Here is a 16,567-nt window from a genome sequence, read left to right on the forward strand (position 1 = left end):
GATGCACAGGGTTCCCATTGGTTGGATGTGCCACAGTTTGTTTATGTGGTCAGCAGCATTCTAAGATGGGCCCTAGGATTCCCACTCTTTTGTTACATATGCTGGATCATCCCTTCCCATTGAGTGTAGAAGGGACCTCTGAACGTGATGAGATTTGAGGTTATTAGGTTACATTATATGGCAGAAGGAATTTTGCGGGTGTAATTAAGGTCCCTGGTCAGTTGATACTGAGTTAATGAAAAGGGAGATTATTCTGGGTGGGCCTGGCCTAATCAGGTGAGTGGACCCTGAAGGAAGGACTGGATCCTTCCTGAAGTCAGACAAATTTAAAGCCTGAGAGTGACTCTCCTCTTGCCCATAAGGATGCAGACAACCATGCTGCACAGAAGGTGGGTGGCCTCTTAGAGCTGAGGGCCTCAGTCCTGCAACTGCAAGGAACTGAATTCTACCAACAAGCAGTGAGGTTGGAAGAGGAATCTGAGGCCCAGATGAGATGGCAGCCCCTACTGACACCCTGATTTCAGCCTGGTGAATCTCTGAGCAGAGGGCCCAACCAAAATCATGACCCAAAGAAACCAGGAGGTAATATATTTAAGTTTTGGGTAATTGTATTCTAAGTTTATGGTATTTGTTATGCAGCAATAAAAATCAAATACATGTATCTGTTACACCTGCTGATGGACATTTAGGCTGTTTATGATTTGGGACTTTTATAAAGCAAGCTCCTGTGAAAATTTACAAGCACACCTTTGTGTGACTATATCCTTTCATTTTTCTTGGATAAATACACAGGAATGGGATGGCTAGGTGATATGGGAAGTTTCTGTTTAACTTTTTAAGAAACGCCACATTCTTTTCCATTGTGGTTGAACCTCTTAGCAATGTATGGAAGTTCCAGTTGATCTGCTTCCTCGCTACGTTTGGTATTGTCAGTCTGTTTTATTTTAGCTGTTTTAATAGGATCTCATTGTGGTTTCAGTTTTCATCTCCCTAATGGCTGGTTACTTGGACATCTTTTCTTATGCCTGTTTGCCATCTGTGTATCGTCTTTGAGGAAATATCTGTTCAAATATTTTGCACATCGAAAATCAGGCTTGTTTTCTTATTGCCTTTTGAGATCTCCATACATATATCCTGGTTACAAGTTCTTTATCAGTAAATGACTTATAAATTTTCCCTTCCTTATGTGGCTGCCATTTATTCTTTTCATAGTATCTTTTGAAGAGCAGAAATTTTTAATTTTGGTGAAGTCTCCTTTATCAGTTTTTTCTTTTCATTTATGTTTTGGTGTTTAAGGAATTTTTATCTAACCCAAGGTTACAAGATTTTTCTTCCATGTTTTCCTCTAGAAACTTTATAGGTATAGGTCTTAATCTGTGATCCATTTTGAGTTAATTTTTGTCTATGGTGGGAAGAATGGATCAATATCAATTTTTTTTGCATCAGATAACCAATTGTTTCTACACTATTTGTTGAAATGACCATCTTTATCAACTGAATTGCATTTGCATTTTCTTAAAAAATCAATTGACCATAAACTGTGGCTCTATTTCTGGACTCTCTATTGTATTTCTTTGATCGCTTGGTCTGTCTTGATTTCAGCACCCCACTCTCTCATGATCTTCTGCACATCTTTTCTCAAATTTAGCCTTCAGTGGTTTTTCTTAATCTATTGTAAGTCATATTTAAAAATTTTAATTTCTAATATCTTGTTGCTTGTAAATAGAAATACAATTGATATTTGTATGTCAATCTTGTATACAGCATCCTTGCCAAACTCATGTATCGGTTACAGTGCTCTTATTACAGATTCCAAAGGAATTTCAGCATAGGTGATCACATCATTTGCAAATAAAGACAGTCTTATTTCTTCCTTTTCAATCTGGTTGCCTTTCATTTCTTTATCTTACCTCATTACACCAGTGAAACCTCCAGTACAATGTTGAATAGAAGTAATGAGAGTGGACCTCCTTGCCTTCTCCTGATCTTAGGGGGAACGCATTCAATTTTCCACCATTAGGTATGATATGAGCTGTAGGTTTCTCATAAATGCCCTTTATCAAGTTGGGGAACTTCCTTCCTATTCCTGGATGGCTGGGAGTTTTTTTATCAGGAATTGATTTTGGATTTTGTCAAATGCTTTTTGGCATCCTTGAGTTGATTATATGGTTTTTCTTTTTCAGTCTGTTAATATGGTAAATTACAAAGGTCGTGTAACCACAGTCTCTGTGTAGTTTCCAAACACTTTTATCACTGCAAAATAAACGCCCATACCCATTAAGCAGCTGCTCCCCATTCTGCCCTCCCCTCAGCCCCTGGCAACACTAATCTGTGTCCAGCTCTATGGGTGTACCTATTCTGGATATTTCATAGAAATGGAATCATACAGTATGTGACCTTTTGTGTCTTGCTTCTTTCACTTAACATTTTTGGGGTTCATCCACATTGTGGCATGTATCAGTCCTTCATTACTTTTTGTGGCTGACTAATATTCCATTGTATGTACATACCACAATTGTTTATCCATTCATCTGTTGATGGATTTTTAGATGGTTTCCACCTTTTTGGCTATTGTGAATAGTTCTTCTGTGATCATTCATGTACAAGTATTTGGTTAACTTCTTGAGAAAGCACCAAACTGTTTTCCATAGCAGCTGACTATTTTACATCCCCACTAGCAGTGAAGAAGGGTTCCAGCTTCTTCACATCCTCGCCAACACTTACTACTTTCCATTTTGTTGATTATGGACATCCTCGTGGATGTGAAGTGGTATCTCATCGTGGTTTTGATTTGTATTTCCCTAATGACTAATGATGTTTAGCATTTTTTCATGTGCTTGTTGGCCGTTTGTATACTGTCCTTGGGGAAATGTCTATTCAAGCCTTTTGCCTGTTGGTTTTTTTTTTTAATTGTGTTGTTTGTCTTTTTGTTGTTGGATTGTAGGAGTTCTTTACATATTCAAGGATACTAGACCCATATCAGATATATGGTTTGCAAATCTTTTCTACCATTCTTTAATTTGTCTTTTTCATAGTCTCTATAATGCCCTTTGGTGCACACAAGTTTTTAATTTTGGTGAACTCCAATTTATCCGTTTTTCCTTGTTACTTACACTTTTGATGTCATATCTACAAATCTATTGCCTAATCCAATGTCATGGAGCTTTCCCTCTATATTTTCTTCTACGAGTTTTATAATTTTAACTCATATATAGGTCTCTAATCCAATTTGAGTTAATTTTTGTATATCTTGAGAGGTATGGTCCAACTTCATTCTTCTGCATATGGATATCCACTCGTCCCAGCACCATTTATTGAAGAGACTTTTTCCCCATTGAATGATTTCGGCACTCTTTTCAAAACTCAGCTAGCCGTCGATGTATGGGCTTATTTCTGACTCTTGATGCTATTTCATTGATCTGTGTACTGTACTGCACTGTTTTGATTACTGTAGCTTTATAGTAAGTCTTAAAAACAGGAATTTTGAGTACTCCAACTCTGTTCTCACAATATCTGATGAATTTTAGGATGGGTTTTGGATCTCTGCAAAAAAGTGGTCATTGGAATCTTGGTAGGGATTACACCGACTCTATAAATCACTTTGAGCAGTATGGCTGCTTTTACAACAGTACATCTTTCTTTTTATTTAGGTTTTCTTTCATTTTCAACATTATTTTATAGTTTTCAATATACAAGTCTTTCACCTTCTTGATTAAATTTATTCTCAGGTATTTTCCTCTTTTGGATGCTATAATAAGTATTGTTTTCTTAATTTACTTTTCAGATTGCTAATTGCTGCTATATAGAAACACAACTGATTTTTGTGTCTTAAACTTGTATTTTTGCAACGTTACTGAATTTGTTCATTAGCTCTAGTAGTTTTTTGGGGTTGTTTGGGACTTTGCGCAGTGGGATCATGTCATTTCTGAATAAAGATAGTTCTGCTATTTCCTTTTTTTTTTTTAAGTGAAGGCACTGGGGGTTGAACCCAGGACCCCGTGCATGCTAGGCGCACACTCTACCACTGAGCTGTACCTTCCCCCCATTTCCTTTTAATTTAGTGCCTCTGGCTTTTATTTCTTTTTCTTGTCTCATTGCTCTCGTTAGAATTTCCAATACAATATTGAGTAGCAGTGGTGAAAGCAAGACATCCTTTTCTTATTCCTGATGGGAAGGGCTTTGGCTTCATTTTCTTTGCTAGATATTGGGCTATTCATGTTGCCTATTGTTTTGTGATTTTTCATTTTGTATCTTTTGAGAAACTTTCCCATGTTATCTAAATTGTCAGTTGGTTGGTGTAAAGTTGTCCATTATCCTTTTGATACCTTTAGAACTTGCATTAATGTCACCCCTCTCGTTGGTGACACTGGTTAGTTCTATGTCTCTTTTTTCCTGACTAGTGTGACTAGAAGTTTATTGAATTTTTTTTTATCTTCTCAGAGAACACTTTTTTGTTTCATTGTGTTTCTCTATCATCTTTCTGCTGTGTACCTTGTTGATTTATGCTCTGTATCTGATCATTTCTTCTGCTTACTTTGGGTTTCATTTTCTCTTTTTATTCTAGTTTCTTAAATTAGAAGCTGAGGTCATCAACATGAGTATATGGTTTGAGGTCTACTTTTTTCTAATATAGGCATTTACTGCTATAAAGTTTCCTCTAAGTGTTACTTTAGCTGCATCCCACGTATTTTGATATGTTGTATTTTTTAATTTGATGTGCTGTGTTTTTTATTCTGATCATAATATGTTTTTATTTCCTTTATAATTTGTTTCATCCATGAGTTATTTAGAAGTGTATTGTTTAGTTCCCAAGTATTTGAGGGGGTTCCAGATATCTTTGTTAATTATATCTAATTTAATTCCTTTGTGGTCAAAGAACATACTTTCTGTGACTTGAGTCCTTTTAAATTTACTATGATTTGTTTTATGGCCTAGAATATGGTCTATCTTGTTGAATGTACGTTTGAAATGAATGTGTATTCTGCTGTTATTGTGTGAAGGGTTTTATCAACATCAGTCAGTTTAAGTTACTTGGTGATGTTTAAGGGTTCCTGATTTTCTGTCTCCTTTTTCTGCCCATTACTGAGTAGGAGGTATTACAATCTCAGCTACAGTTGTGGGTTTGCTTCTTCTCACAGTTCTATCTGTTCTTGCTTCCTGTATTTTGATACTCTGTTATTAGACGAGGACATGTTAGGATGGTTTTGTCCTCTTGATAAATTGACCCCTTTGTCACTATGAAGTGGCCCTCTTTATCTACTCTGTCTGAGAATAATGTAGACATGCCAACTTTCTTTCCTTTTCTCATCTTTTTACTATTCCTCTGTTTGTGTCTTTATATTTAAAGAGAAGGTTCTGTGTGGTTCTAACTTTCTTATCCAGTTTGAAAATCTCTGCCTTTTTATTGGATTGTTTAGACCACTTATACTTAAGGTGGTTATTGATATTGTTGGATTTAAATCTACTGTCTTGCTCTTTATTTTTTATTTGTTTTATATGTTCTTTGATCCTTTTGCCTTCTTTTTTGACTTCTGTCAGGTTAATTGTATATTTTTAATGATCCTATTTTATCCCCTTTGTTGATTTATTAGCTTTATCCCCGTGTTATATTTTAGGGCTTGATTTAGGTGTCATAATATACACTGTAGTATTTTTGTTGTTGCTGCCTAAAATATTAAAACAATCTTGGTAGCATAAAATAATCTGCACTTATTTTAGAGTCTCCATGGGTCAGGTGTTAGGGACAGCTTAGCTGGATTCTCTCCTGAGTCTCACAAGTCTGGGGTTGGCATCTCATCTGAGGCTTAGGCTCCCCTTCCAGGCTCATGTAGATGGGGGCAGAATTCATTTCCTTGCAGCTGTAGAACTCACAGCGGCTTACTTTTTCAGGGACATCAGGAGAGCTTCTGATGTGAGTGTCTGACCTCTAGACCTTCTTTTAAAGAGCTCGCCTGATTAGGTCAGGCTCTCCCAGGATAATCTTGCTTAGCTCAAAGCCAACTGATTAAGGTCCTTAATTAAATTTGTAAAACTCCCTTCCCCTTTGCCATATAACATAACCTAATCACAGGAGTGCCACTCATCATATTCGTGGGTCTCACTCACACTCCAGGAGAGGGGATTGTACAAGCATGTACACCAGGAGGTAAGAACTTGGGGGGCAATCTTAGAATTCTTCCCCCCCACATCTTTAACTTAGCACAGTCTACCTTCAAGTGATGCTATGCTGCTGCGCATGTAGGGCCTCACAGCAGGGTGCTTCCGCTCTCCTTTCTCAGCCTTTGTGCTTGTATTTGTTTCTGAGGGCTGTGTAACAAAGGACCACGGGCTGGGTTGGCTTAAAAACAGAAATTTATTCACTCGTAGGGTAGAAGTCCAAAATCAAGGTATCAATAGGGCCACGCTTTCTCAGAAACCAATAGGAGAATCCTTCCTTGCCTCCTGCTAGTTTCTGGTCATTTGTCAGAAATCTTTGACAGTCTTTGGTTCCGATCTTAACCTTCATTGTCACATGATGTCCTCCCAGTGTGTCTGTGTCTTCAAAATGGCCGTCTTCGTATAAGGACACCAGTCATATTAGATTAGGGGCCCATTCTGTTCTACAATGACCTCATCTTAGCTAATTTGATCTGCCAGTGACCCTATTTCCAAATAATGTTATATTTGGAGACACTAGGGGTTGGAAGTTCATATCTTTTTGGTAGGAAACTATTCAAGCCATCACAGTGCCGCTGTCATGCATTTTATTTCCACAGATTTATACACCCCACACCACACTATTTTTGCTTTAAACAATTACTATTGCTATTTAAATGGAAAGAAAGAAAGTCTTTCTGTTTACCCATGTAGTTACCGTGTTCTTGCTTCTTTTGTGTAGATCCGGGGTGGGGCTGAGGCTGAGCAGGCCTCCCAACCCCCGTGATGGGGGGGTGGGCAGGGCAGCCCCACGCCGGGCGTACCGCCCGCCACGGCGCACGGGCAGGGCACTGGGGCCCCTCCTCGCCTTCTCTCTCCTGCGTTCAGTGCGCAGACCCCTCTGGAAGCTGCACGTCCCAGGCATTGTCTTACCAGTGATGGTTTCCTACGTGGTGCTCCCTCTTCATTTTTCTTTCCAGTTGGAACTGAAGGTCAGTGAGTGGAAAGGAGCCCAGGCTGGACTTTGGCGGAGCTGGAAATGTGCTGTTTCTACACCTGGGTGCCAGTCGTACAGGTGTGTTCACTTTGGGAGGACTTACCAGCTGCACACTTGAAATGTGTGATTTCCGGGTGTATGCCACACCTCACTACAGAGTTAAAACACAAACCAGCAACAATAGCTAAGGCTGGAAGGGAAGCTGACCCCCCTCCCCAGGGGCCCTGCGTGTAGGAGTGGACTTGGCCGGCCCTTGGGCAGAAGCCGGGTTCTAGGCTGCCTCCTGGTGGCCAGCCTGGGGTGGGGGCTTAGCTCTTTGGCGTGCATGCCAGTCTGAGCCGCCGAGTGGCAGTTTGTCTTCTGACTGTTTGGGTCTTGGATCTCAAAGAGCAGCGGTGGGAGTGCTGGTTTTAGAAGAGGCAACCTTGCAAGTCTTAGTGTCTGAAGGCAGCAGCCAGGCCCAAGAAGTGTCCCAAGAATTGTCTGGTGCACACCCCCCAGGGGACATGCCTACCCGTGAATGCATCCCGAAGCCTGGGGATGGAGTGCACTGAGGGGCCGGGCCAGAACTGCATGTCCATCCCCAAAGTAACCTAGGCCAAGGCAGTTCCTGCCCCAGGTGGCCTCTCGGGCCATGTGCCCTCACACCGCAGGCGAGAGATGGCGTATGGAATGGGTGCTGTTGGCAGAAGGAGGGACAGACGCTGGGCAGGCAGAGCCGCGGAGGCCCGCGAGCTGGGGCAGCCGCAGCAGGGCCAGGTCTGGGTGTGGGCCCGGGAGGCCAGCCCGGGCCTCCCTCTCTCTCACCGCGCCCGGCTCCCCGGTCCACGTGCCGCTGCAGCCTGGCCGGGCGGACCGTGCAGGCGCTCCTCTGAGGGCCTGTTCGGGGGCTGCTGGAACTGAGAGGAGGCTCAAACTGGAGCCGGTTAACAGCCTGCTTCCTTGGAGACACTGCTGGATGGGCAGAGCACCTGCACTCACTGAGCTCAGCTTGAAATAGGCTACTGAGGCCCCAGACCCACCGGGTGGGAGGCAGGCCTAGAGGCGGAGAGGGTCAGGCCGCTGAGCCTGGGGTCTGATGCGCAGATGACCCCAGAGACATCCTCCCCCACGAGTGGGTATTTCTGGAAGTAGCTGCAGTCACTCTGTGGCCCTTAGGCCAAGCTCACTGCCCCTCACCCAGCCACTCCTTCTCCCTCTGAGGGTCTCGCCCCACATGCTGGTCCCCCACATGCTGGCAAAGTCGCCATCCCTGGAAGCCCCTCTTGTCTGTAGCCCCCTCCTCCAGGAGGCCAGGCTGACGGTCTAGGGCTGGAGGAGACGCAGGCCGGGGGCCCTACCAGCTGCCATTGCTGGAGCAGCGATGCTCAGAGTGTCTGTGTGGCTGGATCTCTATTGAGGACAAGTATTAGTCCCAGAAAGCCAGGCCCCTGAGCAGCAGGGCCCGTCGGCACAAGCCGTGATTCCTCCCCACGCATCCCGGCAGGGCCCGGAGGGTGATAGGTGGCGCCTGGGCTGGCCTGACAGCCCGTACAGAGCCTGGATGTCATTGTCCTGATGACAGGATTGACAGCTGCTCAAGCCAGGTCTTTGCACGATTAAGCAGGCAGTCAGCGTGGCCAACCATTCGGTGCCCCTCGGCCCTCCGTGGACTGGAGCCCGCAGGGAGGGGGTGCCGAGGGTAGGGGGTGCCCTCTGTGGCCTCCACCTCGTGGGCCCCCTGCTGCTGGAGGATGTGACCAGCCAGGGCTCAGAGACAGAGGTCCCTGCAGGTCTCAGGCATGTTGAAGAGGCAGGTTGGTTCACTTAAGGGACCCCAGGGCTGGAGGCCCTAGTTTACCTCACCTGACAGCCTTTGTCCTCAGGGGCCAGCAACACTGTGTCTTCAGGCTGGGCTGAGGGCTGAATTCAACAGAGCTTGCTCGCCGTTCAGTCACTGTTATGTGTTGACATGTTTATTTCAAGGCATTTTAGAAAGCACGTGGCCAGCACATGAGACCCATGAGTTCATAGATATTATTGGTAAGGATGATTAATTTTAAAATGTGAATTCATATGAAGAACGTAATTAAGTGACTAGCTGTGCAGAGAGTGATCGGGCCTGGAAACATCATGGACGTGACCTTAGAGCGTGTTGTTCAGTGAACGCTGAAAGGAAGGGTTTTGTGTCCTGAAGGTCCTGAGCCAGAGACAGGCTCTTAGGGGACTCAAGGGGCTGCCTGGGGCAGGTGTGCCCGACAGAGCCCCAACCATGTCACCCTGCCAGCCCCTGGCCTATATAGGTGTCCCCAGCCCTGTGAAGACTTCTCCCAGTGGGTATCCTCACTCCTCCAGCCCCCCTTGGGGAGTCCACGCGCTGACCTGTGTGGCCCAGGCCCAGAGTGGAGGAGGTGGGCGAGCTGGGCGCTGGGTCACACCACAGGTCATGGCGTGGCTCCCCCAGCTCCCTGCACTGCAGGGGCGAGTCACTCAACCACGGTCGCCTCATTGAAATGAGGAGGCTGAGAACAGCGGCATGGACAGGGCAGGGGTTGAGTGAGGAGTCCACGCGGGGGCAGGGCGGTGACCTGGGGCCCCTGCTGTCACTCTGCTCCCTCCTACTGCCTCCCCCATCACTGCTGCTACTGCCAGACAGTCTGATGCATCTGTTGGAGGGAAAACTGGCTGTCCCCTTTTCCCCCCTTTCTGCCAGGGCATTGTTGTGCTTTCTTAATATTCGTGTGTGTGAACCACGTTTGGGCTGTGAGTCTGGTGCGTGATGGCATACCCTCCTGCCTGCAAGTGAGGCGTTGCACCATGTCCATTTTAGTAGGAAGGTCTGCAAGGGACAAGACTTGCCTAAGGGCCCCAGGTGGATGGCAATCTGTGAGTCCCCAAATCTGAGACTCCTCTGGGTGAAGGATCTGGTTGGCTGAGCATCGGAACCACCTGGGCTGTCCATGAGCTGAGGCGGGATGCAGACACCTGCATTTTCCAGGAGCGACTCTGGTGACTACTAGCCTCCTCTGGGTGCTGAGGGCAGGGACCGGTGTCCAGTGCCCGCATCTGACCAGGATGGCCCTCCTTCCAGTGGTGGGAGGTCTCAGCCTGAGTAGCTCACTGGCTTCTGCAGAAGTGGCCAAGTGGCCTCTTACACAGGGTTCTAACACCATCGCCTCCGTGACCGTCTTTCAGGATGGTGGCTGGGGAGGCCCTGCTCTGCCCCGGCTCCCAGGGTCGACCCTGTGCCCCAGGGCAGCCTCTGGCACCTGCGCTCTGTGGAGCCCGGCCTCCAGCCTGGGCCTTTCCCCACGTGAGCTGCCTGGGGTCTGCATGGAGACCCTCCCAAGTCAGATCAGCCCCAGGTGTGGGCTACCCGGACCCACTTCAAAGTCAGTAAAGCCCAAACGTCCGTCTGAGTCCTTGGAAGAGTTGGGGGCCACCCTGTCCCCCCACGATCCAGCTGGGTGACCCAGCACAGGTCAAGCCCTCTCTGAGCCTCAGTTGCCCCTCCTGTGAAGTGCAGATGACAACCAAGCTGCTCTTCAGCAAGTCTGGAAGGAAGCAGATTCCCCGTCATGTCTGTGCACACGCCGCACGGTGCTGGCCAGGGGCGAGGGCCCCCCGCGCGGAGGCTGCGGCCCAGGCCAGGGACGAGCCCCAGGGTCGCGAGTGGAGCCATCGGCTGCGGGACCCAGATGCACGCACGCATGCACCTCCCGGCCCCTCCGACAAGGGCCTTTTCTCCGTCTGCTCCGTGTTCCTGAGCGAAGCCAGAGAAAAACAGTGTGTTTCTTTGTTTTATTACAACACTGATGACTTCATCTTCCCTCGTCCTTCCCAGAAAAGACGATGACGAATTTGTTAAAGTTCAGCTGTGAGAGCCTCCTCTTATAGCAAGAATGAGAAGTATTTAAAAGCAGCTTCTTGCTTCTCAGAGTTATTTTCAGCTAAGTGGCCCTGCTGGGTGTCACCCAGGCCCTACTTGGGCCGCACGGCTTCTCCAGTTCCTGCTGTCCGTGGGGGCGGGGTGGGGAGGCTGCAGCCCCATCTGGTCACCCAGCTGCCCGGCTCTCTGGGACCACCCCACGTGTTTTCACTCCTTCCCCCAGATTTCCAAATTCAGGGGAGAAGTGAAATTATTTCTCTGTCCATTAAGATTTTCCAGACCCTTGACAGACATCTCTAGCTAGAAGGAAATGGCCCCAGGGAGTGATGTCCATGCATGTGGCCTCCACAGCTGTGGTCAGTGTGACGGTCTGGCCTCCAGTGTGTCCAAGGATGCCAGGACCCCTGCCCAGGGTCCCCTGAGGTGCCCTAACACCAGGCGGCCACAGAAGATGTCATCAGACCCAGGCAGAGCAAGGGTGGGCAGGTGATGGGGACAGTGTGGTGGTGGCATCCCCGGATGGAGGGACAGGTAGCAGGTGGGAACCAGCAATTCTGAGCTCTTGAGGAAAGGCAGAAATGCTGGTTCTTGTGAAAGCTCTTGTGTAAATCCAGTCAGCAGATTCCCCATTTAACAGGGCAGGACACCTGGGCTGCTGCTTGTCAACCTCAGGTGACTCACCTGGAGAGACCATTGGGCAGGTGCCCCCAGGACCAGTGCTGGGGACAGAGAGGTGAACCAGACCCTCCCTGGCTATGAGCAAGTAGGTGAGCAAGCCAGACGGAGCTCAGGCCCTGCCTGGGGACACACGTGCCCCGAAGACTGTGCAAAAGGCATGGGAGCCCAGAAAGGGTGCTCTGGCCGGCCAGGGGGATCTGAGGCAGGCTCCCTGGAGGACAGGACAGTGGGCTGAATTTCAGCCTCTGTCATCCAGGAGGAGGAGGGTATGGCAAGCGCGAGGGCGTGGAGCAGGAATGGGAGGGTGGTGGGCAGGGGAGGGCTCAGGGCGGGAGGCTGCACACGTGGGGAGGACAGCCGGGTGGGCTGCAGCCCCAGCTCCGGGCTGAGGCCTGGCAGGGATTCTGGGGAAGGCAGAAGGTGGGTCCAGCTCTTTCAGGCTGGAGCAGGGAGGCCCTGGCTGGCCTTGGTGGGAGGAGTTGGGGGCAGCAGCATCTGGGAGTTGCACACACACCCCACGGACTCTGTCCTGACTGCTAGGGATCCCTGCATCTCCGGGCGCCACCTCCTTAGCCACCCTGTGGTTCCTGGGCCCTGATCTGGACAACATTAGGTGCCCTTGGCCAGGCCCTGAGGTCTGGGCTCAGAGAGGGGCCCGGGTGACACAAGGGGCAGTGGAGGGCTGGGCAGCCCAGGCCAGGGGGCAGCTCCTGTCTGAAAGAGGCTGGGGAGGAGGCCGGGGTGACCACCCGGCCATCTGGGCATGACAGGAGCTTGGGTGCCTCTCATCACCGAGTGGGCAGAACCACACCGATGGAGCACGGACTCTGCTCCTGACCCCAGTGGATGCACCTTAGGGGAGGGGAGGGTGGCTATTATGAGCCCACTTTATAGGTGTGGAAACTGAGGCTCACACAGGGGAGGGGGGCTGTCCCACTGCCAGGCGTGGAGAAGCCCCCCCTCCCTGCCCTGCCCCACCCCACGGAGCACATCCCCACGCCTCACAGTCTGATCACTCTGAAACGAATCCCAGAAGCCGCAGAGAGGAAAAAACAAAGCGTTTATTTTTGCCAGCTGTTTCCCGTCCTTGAAAGCGCCTGAGAGGTGTTTGTCAGGAGGTGTGGGTGACTCATGCAGACACTTGGAGATGGGATTGGCTATTTTTGCCTCAAATTACAGGGAGACGGGGGCTGCGTTCCTGCAGGTGTGCGGGTGGCCAGGCTGACCCGCAGCGGGGAGACAGGGCAGTGGGTGCCGAGCTCGGTGGACCAGACGCTCCCAGTGCTGCTGGCGACTGAACGACTGGAAACAAACCCCTCAGCACAGAGGCAGGCTCTGGGCTTGTTGGGGTGCTGGGTGCTCGACTCCGGGGCGTGGCGGGGCCCGTGGTCCTCGTGGATGGGGGACGAGGGGGCGGCGCAGGGACCATGGTCCTGGTTGACTGCCCCTCCTTCCAGTCTGCAGCGTTTGAACATGAGGCACCCCCTGCCCTGTCCCCTCTGGGTGAGCAGGCCCCGGGCTCTGTGACCCCGCAGGTGGCTCACACCTTCTTCCAAATCCACCTGAGGCCTGCCTCCAGGGCTCAGCCGTGGAAGCTGGAAATCCCAGGCCCCTGCAGCTCAGAAGCCACTAAATCTGAGCTGAGAATGGTTGTCCTCCCCTATTGCCCACTGGGTGCCCCCTCCCCGAGGAGGTTAAAGGGGTGGGGATCCCACTCCTGGGCTGGGGCCCGGCCCCAGGGTGCTTAAGATGGGAGGCCATGGCCCATGCCTCACAGTGTGGTCCCTGCACCTGGAACCAGTGGCCCTCTGACCCGGCTGTCCCCAGCTCTCTGGAGGGTTCTGCATTGCTTATGAGAGCCCCTTCCCTCCAGGCTCTCGCTGGGTGGGGGCCACAGAGGGGTCATCCTGACCCCACCCATGACACACACATCATGAGGTGAGGCGGGGGCCGAGAGCAGGGGGCCCAGCCTTGGGGCAGCTCCCACACCTGGGACTTGGCGCTGAGGACGAGGGAGCAGGAGAGACACGACCTGGCTGCCAGGGCAGCTCCTTTGGGAGCAGCACAGAGAAAGGCTCAGCTGAGGGCTGGAGCCACAGCAGCCGTCAGAAGTTTCAACAGGAGAGGAACCTGGGGACAGCTGACTCTGATCGGTCACAGGAGGGTGGTGAGCCTGATCAGGGGTGGTGGCCCTGAGGGGGACAAAGTGGCTGGGCCTGGGCAGGGCAGGCAGGGCTGTGCCTCTCAGCAGGGGGCTGGGGGAGTGACAAGAATCTCAGCTGAGGAACAGTTAGCGCTTTCATTCCTGGGTCCTCACTTCACACATCTCAGTGGCACATGTGTTGTTCACACAGAGTCTGACATTCATTCTCTGTGGTAAATAAGACGCTTGTTTCCCCCTCACAGAACGGGCCACACTTCTCCCCGGCAGCTGTCGCCTGGCTGGCCAGCCCGGAGGAGCAGCGTGGGCCCCCCCGCCAGCCTCGGCCGCTGCCAGGCGCCACTGAGCGCTCTCCCTGTCCCTCTTTGGTGCTGCGGCGTCACCTCCTAGTGACTGTTACTCGTTCACTTATTCATTCACTCACTCACGCAGCGAGTGTCCGCCAGGCTGGGGTGCAGCCATGAGCAGGACGGACAAAGCCGTGCCCCTGAGGGGCTCACGGCCCCGGGGAGAACAAGAGACACACTAATAAATCAGAGACACATGATAACTTCATGCCACCAGAACACGAAACGAGGCCCAGGGTGGAGAGTGACCGGGCAGCGAGTGCCACGTGGACCCGTGGTCAGGGAAGGCTCTGATGGGCGATGAGAGGGGGGCAGCCTGGTGGCAGCCTGGAGGAGGGTGTTCCTAGTGAGGGAACAGCAAGCAGAGAGCAGTGTGTGCAAGGGGAGAATCAGGGACGATGTCGGAGAGGTGGGCTTGGAGCCCAGTGGGCGGGACCCCCTCATGGGCCATGAGAAGGACTTTAGAGGAAGGCCCAGATATGTCATCATAGGATGTAGCCGGTGAGGGTTCTGACCGAGTCCCGGCGCTGTGCTGGGCACCGTCACTCACAGCCTCTCCATGCCTATGCGGGTTTAGCATCCCCATTGTGCATGGGGGGAAACTGAGGCTCAGGGAGGAGCCGGCACCCACTCAGCTCACGCCCATCTGCCACTCACGCCCCCTTTCCCAGCGACCAGCGCTTCCCAGGTCTGTCTCTATAACCCCCGCCGTCCAGAGGACCCTTTCTTTGCTCAGTTCCGCTAGTGGCGCCTCCAGATGTGTTGGCCCCAGCCCCCGTCTACTGCATTTTTGAAGGCTTCTTCCAGGAGGGGCCACTGCAGCTGGGCCTTCAAGAGGAACAGAAGAGGGGTCTCCTAACATGGAGGAAACAGTTGAAAACTTAGCAGAGGCGCGAGTGTGGATGGCATGTTTGGGGCACAGCAAAGAAGCAGATCCGCCTGGTGTAGTCTTGCTCACTATTTTCAATAAAGTCGATTCATTTCTTGGTGGAAAGTGGAAATATTCTGTTATGAAATTGTACAATCCTGCCTAAATCACCAGTATCACTTGCCATAAATAGAAAGTGACCATCAAAAATTAACATAATGAAAATGAACATTTATTAATTTTAAGAAAGACTAAAACATCTACTAATTTTAAGCACCAGTATTCGGGTTCTAGGATGATACACGTACAACAGAGCAATTACCCAGCCTGAACAACAGAGGGAAACTGAAAGAGCTGCAGGCACCTGAGGAACAGCCGCAAAAGGTCTAGCGTTTGTGTCAACAGAGTCCCAGAAAGGCAGGAGGAAGAGTGCAATGCAGAAAAAACATTTGAAGAAATCATGGCTGAAATTTAGTCAAAGACACAAATCCACGTGTTCAAGAACCCCAGAACAGAATAAAGCACAAATAAATTTGTACCCAGACACATCATAATCAAACCATTGAAAATTAAACACAAAGGAAAAAGATCTCTAATCAGCCGAGAGAAATGATGCTGTACTTACAGGGGAAGAATGAGTCAAATGACTGAATTTCTCGTTAGAAACCATAGAGGTCAGAAGTGATTGGAACAGCAATTTTTTTTTTATTGAGGAATAGTCAGTTTGCCATGTTGTGTCAGTTTCTGGTGTGCAGCACAATGCTTCAGTCATACGTGAACATACATATATTCATTTTCATACTCTTTCTCACCATGAGCTACTACAAGATATTGAATGTGTTTTCCTGTGCTATACAGTATAAACCTGTTTATCTAGTTTATATATACCAGTCAGTATCTGCAAATCTCGCACTCCCAGTTTATCCCTTCCCACCCCCACCCCCTCTGGCAAGTCTGTTTTCTGTCTGTGGGTCTGTTTCTGTTTTATATGTAAATTCATTTGTCTTTTTTTTAATTCCACATATGATCTCATATGGTATTTTTCTTTCTCTTTCTGGCTTACTTCACTTAGAATGTCACTCTCCAGGGCCATCCTTGTTGCTGTAAATGGCATTATTTTTATCATTTTTATGGCTGAGTAGTATTCCATTGGAACAATATTTTTAAAGTGCTGAAGGAAAAGAACTGTCAGCCCACAATTCTGTATTTATTGAAAAGATCCTTCAGGAATGGAGTTGTTACAAGAAACACTCATGTGAAGGGAAACTAAGAATTCATTGCCAATAACCTGCTCTTTTGCCTTGCTAAAGGAAGTGCTCCTGGTAGAAGGGAAATGACACCAGAAGGACACTCATAACATCAAGAATGAAGGAAGGGTGACAAAGGATAAATACCTGTGTAAATATAATAGACTGCTCTCCCTTTGAATTTTTAAAATATGTTTGATGGTTGAAAACAAAGATGATAATATTGTCAGGTGATGTCTTCAGTGTATATAGACATAACGCACGAG

The 16,567-nt window shown here is 49.2% G+C and overlaps 1 protein-coding gene across 14 annotated transcripts in view; it reads left to right on the forward strand.

Annotated features, from left to right (window-relative positions):
• Nucleotides 1–16,567, forward strand: part of RASGEF1C (RasGEF domain family member 1C) — a 64,473-nt gene that overhangs the window by 11,428 nt on the left and 36,478 nt on the right. For 2 of the 14 annotated variants that reach the window (XM_072947075.1, XM_072947080.1), the window contains exons 1-4: nt 120–276; nt 363–582; nt 6,071–6,145; nt 7,116–7,210. The exons of 1 other annotated variant lie outside the window; for it this stretch is intronic. In XM_072947075.1, the coding sequence (XP_072803176.1) occupies nt 562–582; nt 6,071–6,145; nt 7,116–7,210 (191 nt within the window). In that variant the 5' untranslated portion in view covers nt 120–276; nt 363–561. 11 more of the 14 variants (XM_072947081.1, XM_072947083.1, XM_072947079.1 and 8 more) reach the window with 10 other exon arrangements.

The sequence above is a fragment of the Vicugna pacos genome, chromosome 22, assembly GCF_048564905.1.
Source record: "Vicugna pacos chromosome 22, VicPac4, whole genome shotgun sequence".
NCBI lineage: Eukaryota > Metazoa > Chordata > Mammalia > Artiodactyla > Camelidae > Vicugna > Vicugna pacos.